The 15,022-nt window shown below is 39.5% G+C and overlaps 1 protein-coding gene across 1 annotated transcript in view; it reads right to left on the bottom strand.

Moving 5' to 3' along the window:
• The window catches only part of LOC145400539 (uncharacterized), a 53,599-nt gene that overhangs the window by 22,727 nt on the left and 15,850 nt on the right, over positions 1–15,022 (bottom strand). The window contains exon 4 of the mRNA XM_080273060.1: positions 4,114–4,222. Within this exon, the coding sequence (XP_080129186.1) occupies positions 4,114–4,222 (109 nt within the window). The remainder of the gene's footprint in view (positions 1–4,113; positions 4,223–15,022) is intronic.

Raw genomic sequence — 15,022 nt, 5'->3', positions numbered from 1 at the left:
GGAAAATTAATTTAGTATTTGCACCGCAGAACACTTAAGCGGCTGTTAGAAACATCACCAGTACAAAAAAAAAAAAAAAAAAAAAAAAAAAAAAAGACACTGGTTTGATAAGTGTATGTGAAACGCATCTTAAGAAAATGTGCGGATGGCCAGGCCTGTAAGATGGAGCTAGGATTCCGGGGGCTTGAACGATGTGTGGACGACTGTGTGATACATTTCACTCCTGTAGGTAGTTATCCCACTCGGTACTTTTTCTTGTTTCTGGATCCTATCTCATCACATCCTTAGGTGGAAATGAGGGTCTGGATGATGATGTAAATGTTATTTCCAGGTCGGTATTGGACCGTTCGCACAGGGCAGTGAGATGATGAGTTACAGGCAATTAAGACTGCATTCTGCTATGATTCACTTCGCAGAGATATAGGGATAAAATTGACCGTACATTTGCATTTCATCCTTTATGTTTCAGGTGCAAATATTCTCTCTCTCTCTCTCTCTCTCTCTCTCTCTCTGCAATCAAGATTTTTTGTTTACTTTTTCCAAGGCGACTCTTATACTGGAACAATGGTGTGCACTGGAGGGCTTTCTTCTTGCTTTTCATTTCCTCACACACGTTGGCATTTGTCTGTAGTCTGACCTCAGCAGATTATACACTAAAATACCACTTGATAGCCTACCACACCCCTCTGAGACTGAGTCTTGGTATAATTCTCTGCCCTGAAAATGATTCTCTTTGACATAATGGATCAAGAAGGAAAGTGACAGACATGCCCCAAGTGTTTGGTAAATGCAGTGGAATAGAAAAAAATATTTCCTTAGTCCTGCTCTTTATTCATTTACTTACTCCGTCCTTCCAAATGCTGTCTGTACCAGCTATGCCTTCTCATTGACCTGAATCCGGTGAAGTATAATTTATTCTTGCTTCTGCTAGACGACTTTATTCCTGTTAAAGGGGTAATGAAAATTATAAGCAGTATGGTTCGAAAAGTCTTTCCTAAACAATAAGTGAGAATAATATTTAAATACTCGCGCTTGGGATGATCGTAAGCGGGCGAGACTGCCAACTGGTAATCCCTGCCTAGCGGCACGTCGTGCCATCTATTGAGCGCCACACCAACTACCGTAGCCTCTCAGCTGTTATCGCCACCACCCTAGTACGCTGGAAGGTAAACTTGCCCGATTTCTCGTATATCCTTTTTATCTGTCTCAGTTTTGGTGTTGTTACATTATATATTTTTTGTTTTGTTGCATGATATATGTAGTGCAAAAAAGTCAGAATGCTATTATTATACACAAAAATAAACTGCTATATAACCTCAGTCAGTATTTGTGTACTGGACAAGTATTAAACACGGAATTATATATATATATATATATATATATATATATATATATATATATATATATATATATATATATATATATATATATATCACACCACAAAGCCAGCCAGGACACAGGACGTGTGTGCTGGGCAATCCCCAGGTCCTGTCTTCCCCCTTTACTATTTTTTAAGTGGAGAAACGTTAACAATAGGCAGATAGATACAGAGTCAAACAGATAAACAAATGCAAAAGTCATAGTACTCTAAATCTATCTTTGTATATATATCTATATCAGTATATATATATATATCTCTATATATATATATATATATATATATATATATATATATATATATATATATATATATATGAAGACAGTAGGGCAAATAGAAAGACAGACATACGAAAAGACAGACACAGACAAGGAGAGAGAGAGAGAGAGAGAGAGAGAGAGAGGTGAATTAAGGAATATAGCCTATAGAAATACAGGCAGGGAAATACGGGATGGCAGGATTTTCCCAAAGAATTATAGGCGATAGCAATGTAGTAGCACAGAGTAATATGCGATGCTAGAATAATGGCACAATATGGTAGGGGATGGCAAGATGGTGACAGAATGGTGTGCGATGGCAGAATGATGGCACAGAGTGATAGGTGACGGCAAAATGGTGGCAGAGAATCATAGGTAATGGTAGGATGGTGGCTCAGAACGTGGTGGCGGCAGGGAAAATAAGAAAAAGCTGGGCAAAAACTTGGCGAGAAAAATGGAATAAAGAGGGAAGTGGCGGAATGTAAGAGGCCACTCGTGAACGTTTTAGGGCTCGCCTGAGAGAGAGAGAGAGAGAGAGAGAGAGAGAGAGAGAGAGAGAGAAACTGGAAGATATGAGAAGCGGTGTGACAGACATGGGGAAAACAAGATTCAGAAAAGTGAGACAAAAGGAAAGGGCAACAGCGCGAGTAAGGATGAACTACAACTGGGGATCAGCAATAAAAGTTTACCTACGGTACCAGATCTCTGGGAATTTTACCTTCATTTTATTATTACTATTATTATTTCTGCAATATATTTGAATGTTTCCATTAATCCTCGCAGTACAATCGCGTCTTTTCATTTAGCCTATTGACTTTCTGCACTTTTCTTGCTCCTTTCACAAGATGTTAAGCTGCTCATTACTGTATCTCTCATTTTCCTCACAGTTATTTCCTCTCAGAACAATTTCTGACCTTCCTGGAACTTCACTTTCACCACGTTTCACTGCTCCCCTTTTCAGATCCCTAAACATTCTCATGGCTTCTTATGTTTTTTTTTTTTTTTTTTTTCCATTCCTAACGTCATACATTACTAGGCTGACGACAACTAGAATGTTGTGTACCGTAAAATACTAATCTTCAAAGCTTACTAAACACGAAAATAAATTTCAGACAGTGGAGGAAAAAGCCACTACAGTACACTGATCCCATCACAGCGATATTAGCCTTGTGAAGAACGAAAACTAAAATTGTATATATATTTTCCCTGAAAAGGAAGGGATTTAGAGGGAAGGCGTGACAGAGTCGGTAGGGAGGTGGCCTGGGGAATCTAGGCCCTAATCCTGGCTGGGGCAGGGAACAGTTTTACGGCTTGAATTTCATTAAAACAGACTTTACTGACATAATCATACCACCGCCAGTACCAATACACCAGTTCTGTATCAGGCAGCCCTATCATGTTTTCAATATGGACGGCGATTGTTAGCGCCGAAGTGGTGGCGTGTGGAAGTGCACAGCACAAACGCGGACTACAAGGCCTCCGGGAACGGGTTGTGTTGCCTATGCCCTGAATCTGACCAAAAAAATAATAATAATAATAATAATAATTACCGGCAATGATAGCAGATGTGCAGTTTCTTTTTGTGTACTCGGAGAAAACATGGAAACTGCCTACCCAATCCTGCAATATGTATGCCAGTTTCATTGAAATCCATATACCGTACTTACTTTCCCCTATTTCTGATCCTTTTTATTTTGGGGTGGGGGCTAACCCCCAAGAATCGTTGGGGTGTCACAGTTCCTACGTACTGCATTACGGAAGAGTCCATTGTATAACATGTACAAAGATATCAAGGCCATTCTCAGATATAGTGAAAGGAGGGCAAATCTGCCCTCCTTTCACTGTTTCTGGGAATTCGTAATTTATTAAGAAAGGTAACTCCTAAAAATTAAGGTAGAAAATTGTATAGCCTATTACCTATGACCATCGGAGTAAACAGACGAACCAACTGGGATGTCTCATTCAAATCTTCCCCCTGTTTCTAAGCGTTTATATTTTAGGTTGGGGGCTCATCCCCCAAGAATGATTAGGGAGTCAGTTCTTCAGTACGGTACATGGCTCAGTTCGTCAGTAACCATCTAGTTGCTGGCTTTTGTTTTTATTGCACCCATAGAAAGCCCAATCAGGATCTTGAGGATCCATTTTGATAAATTGGGGAGTTCTTTACCAAGCTCTAACCAGAAATGTGCCAAATCCTGCTTCTGATATATATATATATATATATATATATATATATATATATATATATATATATATATATATATATATATATATATATATATTTGTTTCTTCATACGACAAAAGAAACAGCCTCGGCAGACATAATGATTGAATCTCAGGTTTCGAAGACATATGGTAAATAAAAAAAAAATCTAAGCTTTGGCAGACACATCACTGTCTTCCATTGAAAACGGTCTCAGAATGCATGGGATCTTCCGTCGCTGATCTAGGTATACTGTATATATATAACGGCAGTACAACAGATGTCTCCCTCATGATTCTCAAATGCTCGTTGATAACACCCATGAAGCGCATTCTTATCCTCAGTCAGGAGAGCCGTACACCATATGTACACAGCAATCAACACCTACCACACAAACACATGAACTGCACCAACCACATATACGGTACAACTAACCCACAATCCAGTCAACCACAATCACATCTACCACTGAAGGTACGATACACACTCCAAAACATTGACCATATCGACGCGTAATTAGATTTCAGTCAGGTTCCTGTGGCCTGCCAGTCATCCAGAGAAAAAAAAAATGAAAATCATATTTCATTTTCCGGAGATTATTCGTAAATGACGTATTCTATATTTTAAAATACAACAAAAAACACATTTGCACTGTTGACATTTTCAATTCAATATGCCGACAAAAAAAGACATTTGAGGCAGCAACCATCCTGTCGAAATTCAAAATTACATTGAATTAGTGGACCATATCTGATTGTAACTATAAGATTCGTAAGAAGACAATACAGTGTGCACAGAATTATATATTACTAGTGACCGAGTGTTTGAACGTGAAGTAGGTAACGGCAGTAAGATAAACACACACAGCTAGTGAGCATAGGCCTATACCCGGTATCTGAGAAACATTTTTTTTATCTTGTGTGTATATATAATAACACTCTTTCCTATTCGCAATACATCTGTCAAGTAACAATACCCAAACTAAGGCAAATGAGAAAAAAACGAGAAATCGGACTAATGTTTACTCCGAGCCTGCTGGAGTGGTGGACATCAGCTGATAAGTTGTAGTTGCCGTGGAGCTCAATAGATGGCGGAACGTGCCGGGTGGCTGTTTACCACACTGGAGGTCTTTGGCTCGCTTTTCGCCCTGGTGCAATTACTTAAAATTTACCAACATATCCCACAAAACAGAAAAAGGAAAAAATGACGAACAAAACTTTACCGATATTACCCTCGGATTAAGAACCACGTAATTAAATGAACCCGTCCATCGTAAGTTGGATTTTTTTTTTTCCTGGACTCAAACGTTGATCGTGATAGTTGAACGCGTCTGTCCTCGGCCTATGTATAAAGAAGAATTCATGACCGAAGGGTTTGGAAGACTGGTTGGTAATGAATGGTGGAACGATGAAGCATATATATATATATATATATATATATATATAGATATATATATATATATATATATATATATATATATATGTAGGTTGGATGGTGAAGAAATGGAAAATGTGAGTACGTTTAAGTACTTGGGTAGTGTGATGAGTAAAGATGGAAGTTTGGAGGGTGAAGTGCTTGAAAGGGTACAACAAGGAAGAAAGGTTGCTGGTTCCTTGAAAGCAGTGATAAGAAACAGGGAAGTGAGCATAGAAGTGAAGAAGTTACTACGTGCCAGTATTGTGATACCAACTCTAACGTATGGAAGTGAAGCTTGGACGTTGTTGGAAGGACACAAGTCAAGAGTGAGAGCAGTGGAAATGAGTTATTTAAGAGGAGCCTGTGGAGTCACATGGGGAGACAGGCTGACAAATGAGGATATAAAGGAGCGTTGTGGTGTGGATGTGGATGTGATAGGATGGATTAGAAGGAACTCACTGAGGTGGTTTGGCTATGTGGAGATGGAGGGTGATAGACTGACGAAGAGAGTGTGAGTGAGGTGGAGGGGGGGGGAGAGGGAGGGGGAGGCCAAGGATGAGAAGGGATGGGGTGGAGAGGTATATGAGAGAGGGGTGTGTGAGTTGGGAGCAGGGCAGTGAAATGGCGGGGGACAGGGCGACGTGGAGGCGATTTGTTTGTGGCCACCCCGTACAGGATTGAGGAGTCTGACAATGGATATATAGATAGATTATTAATATTTGTAGTATTAGGCCAATTTTTTCTAAAGTGAAGTTCCTTCTCTAGAATGACTATACAGTAATTATATTATAATTGTCATTTATAGTTATTATTATTATTATTCTGTGGTAGGTAGGGGCGCTAACCATCCACTCACTCGATGTAGTGCTGCTTTGGGTGTCTGCATTTTCCTCTCTTCCATCTTTCCTCTTATACCTTTCTTTTCTCTTTCTTCTGCCTACGGGTGACTACACTCCCTCTTCTGTCTTTCCTTCATTCTTTCCGCTTCCTTCTGCCTATGGGTGACTCTACGAAGAGTGACAATCCAAACGGTCTCCTGTACACCAGAAAACCATTTACTACGCTGGGTGGTAACCGTATAACTAAATTATGGCACCTGGTGGTTTAGTGTGTAATTAAGGTGCTCCAATAGGACTGAGCCTGTGTAGGCTTATATCCAAGAGGTTGTTAGGGTTTATTACTCACATAATGCCACTCAGGGATGAGTGAGGCTGGTCACTCTCATCGTAAATGTCATGACCAACTTGCCTAGCCCCAGGTTCCTACGCTCCTTATGGGCGACATAGGATTGGATGACGGATGGATGGATTATTATTTAGGCCAATTTTCCCCAGACTGTAGTGTACCTCCTCTAAGATATAATAATTATCATTATTATTACTATTATTATTATCATTATTATTATCTGACAGTCCTGACCGGGAAAGTTAGATACCTGTACAGCCTCCATCAACCCCTTCACTACAAGGTCTAACTTAAACATAGAGGTAGAAAAAACGTCATCGAACTGAAGGGGCTTGGCAAGAGGTGAGATATCAGTCTATTACCATCTGTTTTCACATTACCTGCACAGTAATTAACGCAAGAAAAAAAAAAAAAGTCTCACGCACACCACTATTCCAGTCTAGTACCCTACGGAAAAAAAAAAAAAATCGTGGTAAGTGGTAACAACAGCAAATAAATAAAAATAAAAACGAAACACTCAAAGCAAAAGATGTCTGTCATTTACCGATACGTACAGAACTATTTCGACATTTAACTCTGCAGCTGTCTAAGTATTCACAGCCAGCAGTTCACCTTTTTCCTTCATCTATAAAACTGTGTATGTAGCTACCTCTGTCAACCTATGTCTGTCTATGGAATTAATAGCTATCTCCAGCTATCTTTTCAATTCTATAACAATCTTCCTTTGTCTTAAGATGCAATCTGAGTATGTCTGTGCCTTTGTAACTAACATGTCTCTGAAACTATGCTATTTATATGATCATGCATGTCTCTTAAATATACTTTCCGAAACAATCTACTTTCGTAATTATAAAATTCTATATAGGATAATCGTAGCCGCCAGTATATGCATATGCAATTTTATTTAGCACTTTTATGGAACTGTGATGTTTACATATTTTAATGTAACTGTGTAAAACAGTCTTTGTAACTATATATATATATATATATATATATATATATATATATATATATATATATATATATATATATATATATACATATAATATATATATATATATATATATATATATATATATATATATATATATCCGAAAGTCTACCTTTGTAACTTTGCCATTATGAAAGTTTATGCATCTATCTCTCTTTACAATACATCTATGCAACTTTATATACCGTATCAGTGTAATTGTTTTTATACGGTAACTCCACATTGACCTTTCCCTTTTAAATCGTTAGATATCATTTTCATTCGTGTATCTATTATCTATATATCCATTTTTCCCAGAAGTTTATGCATTTTTTTTCTCTATGTTCATTTATCCCTCTAGTTCCTACATGTCTATTTTATTAAGTTAATTAGTCGACCATCCATTTACCTGTTAGTTTTCGTACATTTTTATTTTCCTCTCTCTCCATTTATTCTTTGTTTTCCGTAAGGTTATCTGTCTATTTACTTTATTTATTCTCTGCTAATACCTTCTTTGAGACTTGAAATTATGTGCGCTGTGTTAGAGATGGGCAACCAGGAGAGAGAGAGAGAGAGAGAGAGAGAGAGAGAGAGAGGTGGCCAGATGAGATCGTAGATTAGCTGGGACTGTAAGGAACGGGCTAACAAGCAAATAGCTCAGAACGAGAAGGGTGGGACAGGCGTTAGACCTGCCGCGGACTGACTCAGGCTGATGATGATGATGAGTAAAACAAACTCTTATAAACATTGTTCCTAAATCATGCCAACTGAATGCCCTGTCTTCCACCAGGGGTCTTAATTTTTCGTGTTCTTATCCCTTTCACTGCGATGATGTACTTTTTTCATTCTTGCAGTTGCCAGACGATTTTATTCAGCTAATTTTATTTTTGCTACTGCCAGACGATTTTATCCCGTTTGACTCATTTTTATTCTTGCTGCTGCCAGACGATTTTATTCAGCGTATTATTTTTCTGCCAAACGATTTCATTCACTATTCTTTCTGCCAGACGATTTTATTCAGCTTAAGCGAGTATTTTAGTAGTATGGTGGGCTGCGGAGGCTATAATTACCAAACTCCTAAATTTCTAAGTCTTCAAGCAGAGTAAAATCGTTAAATAAAAAAAATAAACTACTTACAATTACATCCCTTGAGCTAATGAACGCTGGATGTAACTCCCTAAAGAAAAAGTCTCTCCTATGCTGAACAAAATCGTCAAGAGCTAGCTAGAATAAAAGAAACATTCCGTCGTTGGGTTGAAGAGGCTACTGGAGTTCCCTGCACCTATTCCATACTACACTCTGTTCACTTTTAATACCTTTTACTTAGTTCAGTTAATGGAAAAATGAATCAGCTTAATCTTGCTATATTCAGACGATTTTATGCAGCTTTGTTTGACTTCGTACGAGGGGTTAGATAATGCCACATTAACCCCTTCAGCTCGGAGACTTTCCTAATTTGAATACAGGCGTTTTCAAATAGCAACAGTTACTAATACGTGCTCGGGTTCAAGGGCAGACTTAGAAATGGAAGGGTTAGATACAACCTTCACTAAACCCTTCACTCCTCAAGTACTCTCTTAACTGGAACAGCATCGTCAGAAGAAAGAGTAAAATAAAAATATCACCAAACTGAAGGGGTCAAGCTAGGTGTGACAAAATACGAAGAGACTTAACTGGGCAGACTTTCTTGCTCTCTGGACCATACCTCACCCTACCCTTACCTGGGAAACGAGATCGGGATGATGATGATGATGTACAGCATTTCGAAAGTTAAGGGTGGGTTTGATTAATGCGTGAATGGATGTAAGGCTCGTGGTTCCAAAACTTGGGGCCATGGTGTCATCTTTATTACCTTTTCATTGGAGATAATTTCATATTCATTTTCCAGAGACAATATTTTTCTGTCAACAACCTTGTGCAGAGCATACCCACGATCTGTGGATGATCAGTTCCTACCGTAGAACTTATGCAACTCTCACCATAAAAACATTTTATGAAGAGCTTCACGAAGTTTGGCACAAGAATGGGATGTAATCTTGATATTAACAAATTGGCTGCTTGTGTGTTTCACTTTTGTTTACCTTTTTCTGCAACATGGATCTTTCAGACCTGATAAACATGAAAACTAAAGAGAAGTAATCGGTTCCCCATGGAAGATTACCTATTCTGTACGTTTTGTTCCAGCCACTGATAGCAATGTGCCATTATTATCGTATCACTAATTTTCAGATCACATCGTATTGGCTATGCTTTTATGTGCATGCACCGCATCATTATTTTTAATCACTCGAGCAGTTATCATTTCATACCCAACATGCTCATCCAAGTGGTGTTGCCCCGTTTCCCTCTAAATTAAAATATACCGTACGTGTGGGTCACGGATCATACAGCATGAAGTTATCGCACATTGTCCGGGGCAGCCACTGAGCGACAAAGTTTGGGGAATCATTGAATTGGGCACTCGGCTGATTGATTGATTTTCAGGATTTCATTTTTCCTTGATCTGGATTCTACCCACCTGTGTTTAATGGTGATGATAATGAACACTTGTACAGGGACACAGCATGCGGTAGGTACATATTACAGTCTACACTCGTTAAGTGTACGGAGTGCATATATATTAAACATACACGCAACGGTAGCACACTCGCCTCGCAAGCGAGAGTTCCCGGGTTCGATTCCCGGGTCGACCACGAGACCTTTAGGCACGGTCTCCTTTGCCCTAGCCTGTTCGTACCTAGAACTAAAAATAGGTACCCGGATGTAAAATCGACGGTTGCGTGTCGTATTCCGGGGGAATGTTTGGGAGCTTACTTTCCTTGTCTGTTCTGTTCACCACTCACACACACACCACAGAGCCAGCCAGGAGACAGGATATGTGTGCTGGGCAATCCCCAGGTCCTGTCCTTCCCCCTTACTCTTTTTTAACCAGCCCATACCCCACTAACCGGGCTAATGTATGGCCCGGCCTGCACTACAAGGTGCAGGGAATCTTACGAACGAACGAACGAACACACACTACACACCTCTGTTACACACACACACACACACACACACACACACACACACACACACACACACACACACACACACACACACACACACGCACACACACACGCGAATCGTCTAAAACCCCAACTTTCGCCCTTCAGAATTACCAACAAAACCTCATTGCATAAAAGAAAAATACAGTGAACATAAATATAAATGACGATCGTACTGTGTGGAATTTTACACTGACAAAAAATAAATTGACACGAACATGCTGTACGGAATTTTACATTAACGGCAGTAATTAAACTCAGTAATTAAAGGCAGCGTACGTTAAGGCTTCATTAACAAGCAAGTGGGCTGCAATCTGAGCCATAATGACTAATTTTCAAAGGCCAGTTCTCCGAATGTTCAAATCACAGGAAACTTTAATAAATCCACGTAATTCAAACTTTTTCTGCACAAAGTTATACGATGACAACAAAAAGATCATTAAACATTTCCGATCTGATTCCAATTCCAGGAAACAGGGCACTCTATGAAGTTCTTCACTAGTTATATACGAGTTTTCATCCGCGCGGGAACGAGAGCAAGGGGGTCAGGAGCTCGAGTGCCACATACCACCTTCCAGCCCGCCAGATTATTACTGAAGTTACCTGAGAGGCTGAGTGAGTCTCAGCTGCCTGTCTGTGCTGCCGCTGCGAACCAACATATCGTACTCATGTAACTCCCACTTTTACACTTATATTAGCTCAAAGGTTCCCCGTTATCAACCTGTGTTGTACGTATTGATCAAGGTAGATAGTTTAAGTGTTTTTTGATCATACAGGATGTTAGATGTCGTGCTGTAAGATGACGTGGCTGGTCGTATGTCTGGCAATGGCGGGTAGGCTGGCTGAGCGCTTCACTCTATAAACACTCTTACATGCATACATGATCACATACATGCATACAGGCGTAAGTGTGCTCATGAATACAATCACACACACGCACACAAGCATACAGACGGCCATATTTGCAGGCCAGCACACGAGGAAGACGAGGCAAGGACCCTCTAGTTAATTATATTTAACGTGTTGCAATGAGCACTAATTTATTAACACTGAGTAGGACGTTTACCCTGGAGTTAATTAACTACCATGACGCCTTTCTACTTCTGCTGTTTCCAGACGATTTTATTCTTGCTATTTTCAGACAGCTTTAGGTTAGGATTTTTTCATTTTTGCCTTTTTTTTATAGGACGGGTTATTGCCTTGACCTGAATATATATATATATATATATATATATATATATATAGATAGATAGATTGATAGATATAGATATAGATATATGGCCTGGAGGAAGCAGAATAAAATGCTAAATACTGTACGTCTTCACAGTGAAGGGGTTAGCGAGTCACTGTCTAATAGGAGACTGATTTCGCTCAGGGGCGGGATACTTAAACGAACTTGCAATCGCCTCCCTGTCGTAATTTAGATTTATTTTAGCAGGAGAGACAAGGAAGGAAGTGTGCAGAATCCTTCCAAGTCTCGATTTAATCCTACAACAAAAAAGCTAATCTTTGTTACGAGAGGAAGAATTGCCGTAGGTTGTAACTTTTCCGCAGGGAGGACACGGAAAGGAACACTGAGAGTCTTGCTGTGTGTCTAGCTGTTCCTGGAAAAAGAAATCGAAGTTAGACCACAAATCGACCGTAAATATGTTCTAGTTCTCACCCCAAACTCACTTTTATAGTAAATCGTTTGGTGTTAGTTGGATAAGAGTACCAAGTGAGGGTTAACAGAGACGCCCAGCCTAGGAGATAAACCCTTGATCAGGATTAGGATTATTTGCTTTCTAGTTTCTTGTTTTACCCCGGGTATTTTATATTTGCCTCTCCAGACGATTTTACTCAGCTATGAGGAAACTGACCTAATTAAACTGATTAGATGTAACCTTAATTAACCCCTTTATTTCTAGACGACCTTCCTAAACAGAGAAAAATTGCTCGATGGTAGAAGAAAAATGTGAGCAATTTGAAGGACTTAACGAGACATACTGGGACAGTGATACATTAACGCTCAGGCTCCTGTTACTCATCAGCTGAATAAAATCGTCTGGTGTTAGCTGGATTAGTCATAGGTCCGTATTCTCGTCGGTTAAGGAAGCTCCCTAACACCTCTTCCTTAGCGATCTCTTTTACTTATTAAACATAGCTATCCTCCTTTGTGTTATTTAAATCATTCTAATATCATCATACTCTTCATAAACGACGTACAAAATTCTATTAACCGGCCACCAAAAATAAGTTGCTAAGGAATAGGTGCTAAGGAGCCTCTTTAAGCCACGAGACTACGGGCTCTAGAATTGCCCTGGCCATGAGAGGGTTAACAGTGATGTAATAGTGATGAGAGAATTAACACTCGCCTCTTTTGTTTCATCAGCTGAATCAAATCATCTGGAGAGAGATGTAACAGAGTACTAGAGTTGTCCCGAGTATGAGGGTGTTAATGCCGACAATATTATCACCCAGTCTCCCATGGCCCGGTCTCAGGAGAAAAAAAATTCTGGTTTTGACTGCACTAGCGTCAGAGATGGGCAGTATTTAAATGCAAATGTATTTAAATGCGTGGGTGAATACATTTGTACCTAAAGGCGTGTGTTCCTACATTTTTTTTTTCTGTTGTCTGATATGCGTATCAAAATACCTTGACTCTTAAGTATTTACGAATACTTATTAGTAAATAGTTTTTCAGATACATTTTGGACAGAGAGAGAGAGACAGACAGACAGAGACAGAGACAGAGACAGAGAGACTGCCTCATCCCCAATATAACAGCAGTAGTCAGCATTTATTAAATATCTTTTTTTCATACACACGTTGTAGAGCGAGGGAGGTGGAAGGGAGGGAGGGGTGGAAAGACCGACAGACAGTCTCATCTCCAGATTATTGACGGTAGTCAGCAGACTCCTTTGCATTAAATGTGTTTTCAGAATTCACCACCCTTTTTCTTTCTTCTCTCCCAGTAGAACGGCTATATTTTTATTTGCAGACATTACCGTGTCCCCTATAAAGAAGCACCTCATCGAATACTGCGTTGAGAAAATGCTGCTGCTGAAGGTAAATGTGGAAAGTGTTTAAGTTGATTAATGTTATTCCATTACAAAATGCAACATTCATTTAACTTTGAAGTTTTTATTAAATTATCCTTGTTACGTTGGACTTTGGGGGTTTATTAGCCAGCGCTATTTAATAAAACTAACGAACACTTGCCTTTCTTCATATATGTAGCCAGACGCCTTTATTTCAGAAAGGGTAGCCACAAACGAGTTGCCTCCATGTCGCTCTGTCCACCATCAGACTACCCTCTCCCCCAGCTCACTTCTCTTTCACATACAGTATACCTCTCCATCCCATCTCATCCTCGGTCTCCACTTTTCCCTTCCCCCTCCACCTTACCTACATAGTCCTTGGTACCCAGCCTCCTATTTTCCATTTTCCATTCACTTCACACTGCGTAACCATCTCAAGGAATTTCTAATACTTTCCAGCATATCTTCATCAACATCCCAAACGCACCTCCACATCCATATTTGATTGTCTGGTCTCCCACGCGACCCCACATGCTGCTCTAAGATAACCCATTTCCACTCCCCTCGCTACTGATTTTTGCCATTGCAACAGAATCCAGGCTTAATATCCATACGTTAGAGTAAGAATTGTAATACCATCATGCTGTAACATTTTTTTTTTATTCCATTCTCATTACCCTATTCCTTATATTACTGTTCTTGTGTACTTGCAACCTTTCTTCATCCGGTAAACTTCCGTCCTTGCTCATCACACAACCTACTCGTATTTATCTGAAGGAAATCACATTATCCTCTTCTGACCATTCAACCTTACTGTGACATCTGTGACTTCATTGTTCCCAAAGACCGTAACTTTATTCTGTGTTGCATTCAGTTTTATTTATTTTTTCAAACACTTCCAAACTCATTCACCATTACTTGCCCTTCCCACTCATCTTTACATAACTACACAATATCACTAGCAAGCAACGGCACAGGCAATTTCCAAACCCTACCTTTTCTGACTAGGGACGCCCCAACATCCACGACCATTCTCTCCATTTTCTTTTTAAAACCATATATATATATATATATATATATATATATATATATATATATATATATATATAAACCATGGAAGTATGGCACTTTGTTATTTCAGTCCAATATCCAAATCAATAAACTTCCTTAGGTCACTCTCCACATGTCCTGTGGCCCTTGCACAGTGACATAAAATACTGACACACTTCAGCAATTTTCCATCTACTCCATATTTATATCTTCAGCACCTTCCACATTCCTTCTCTATCCACTCTGTCCTAAGCTTTCTTCAGATCCATGAGGGCAACATGCAACTTCTTTCCATTCTCTGTCTACGTTCCAGTAAACATCTTAGAACGAGTATCTGATCTACACACTTCCTTCCATTCCTAAAACCTACTTGTTCCTCTCCAACCATTTCCTTGGTTTCCTTACTAACTCTGTTGACACGTACCCTGCTATATATCATTCCAATTATCAAGAGATGACAAATGTCCCTATGATTGCCACACACTTCTTTCCCCTTTCA

Source organism: Coenobita brevimanus, chromosome 52, assembly GCF_032717465.1.
Source record: "Coenobita brevimanus isolate Jiangsu-jjx chromosome 52, ASM3271746v2, whole genome shotgun sequence".
NCBI lineage: Eukaryota > Metazoa > Arthropoda > Malacostraca > Decapoda > Coenobitidae > Coenobita > Coenobita brevimanus.
This window is presented reverse-complemented; position numbering and strand designations above follow the sequence as displayed.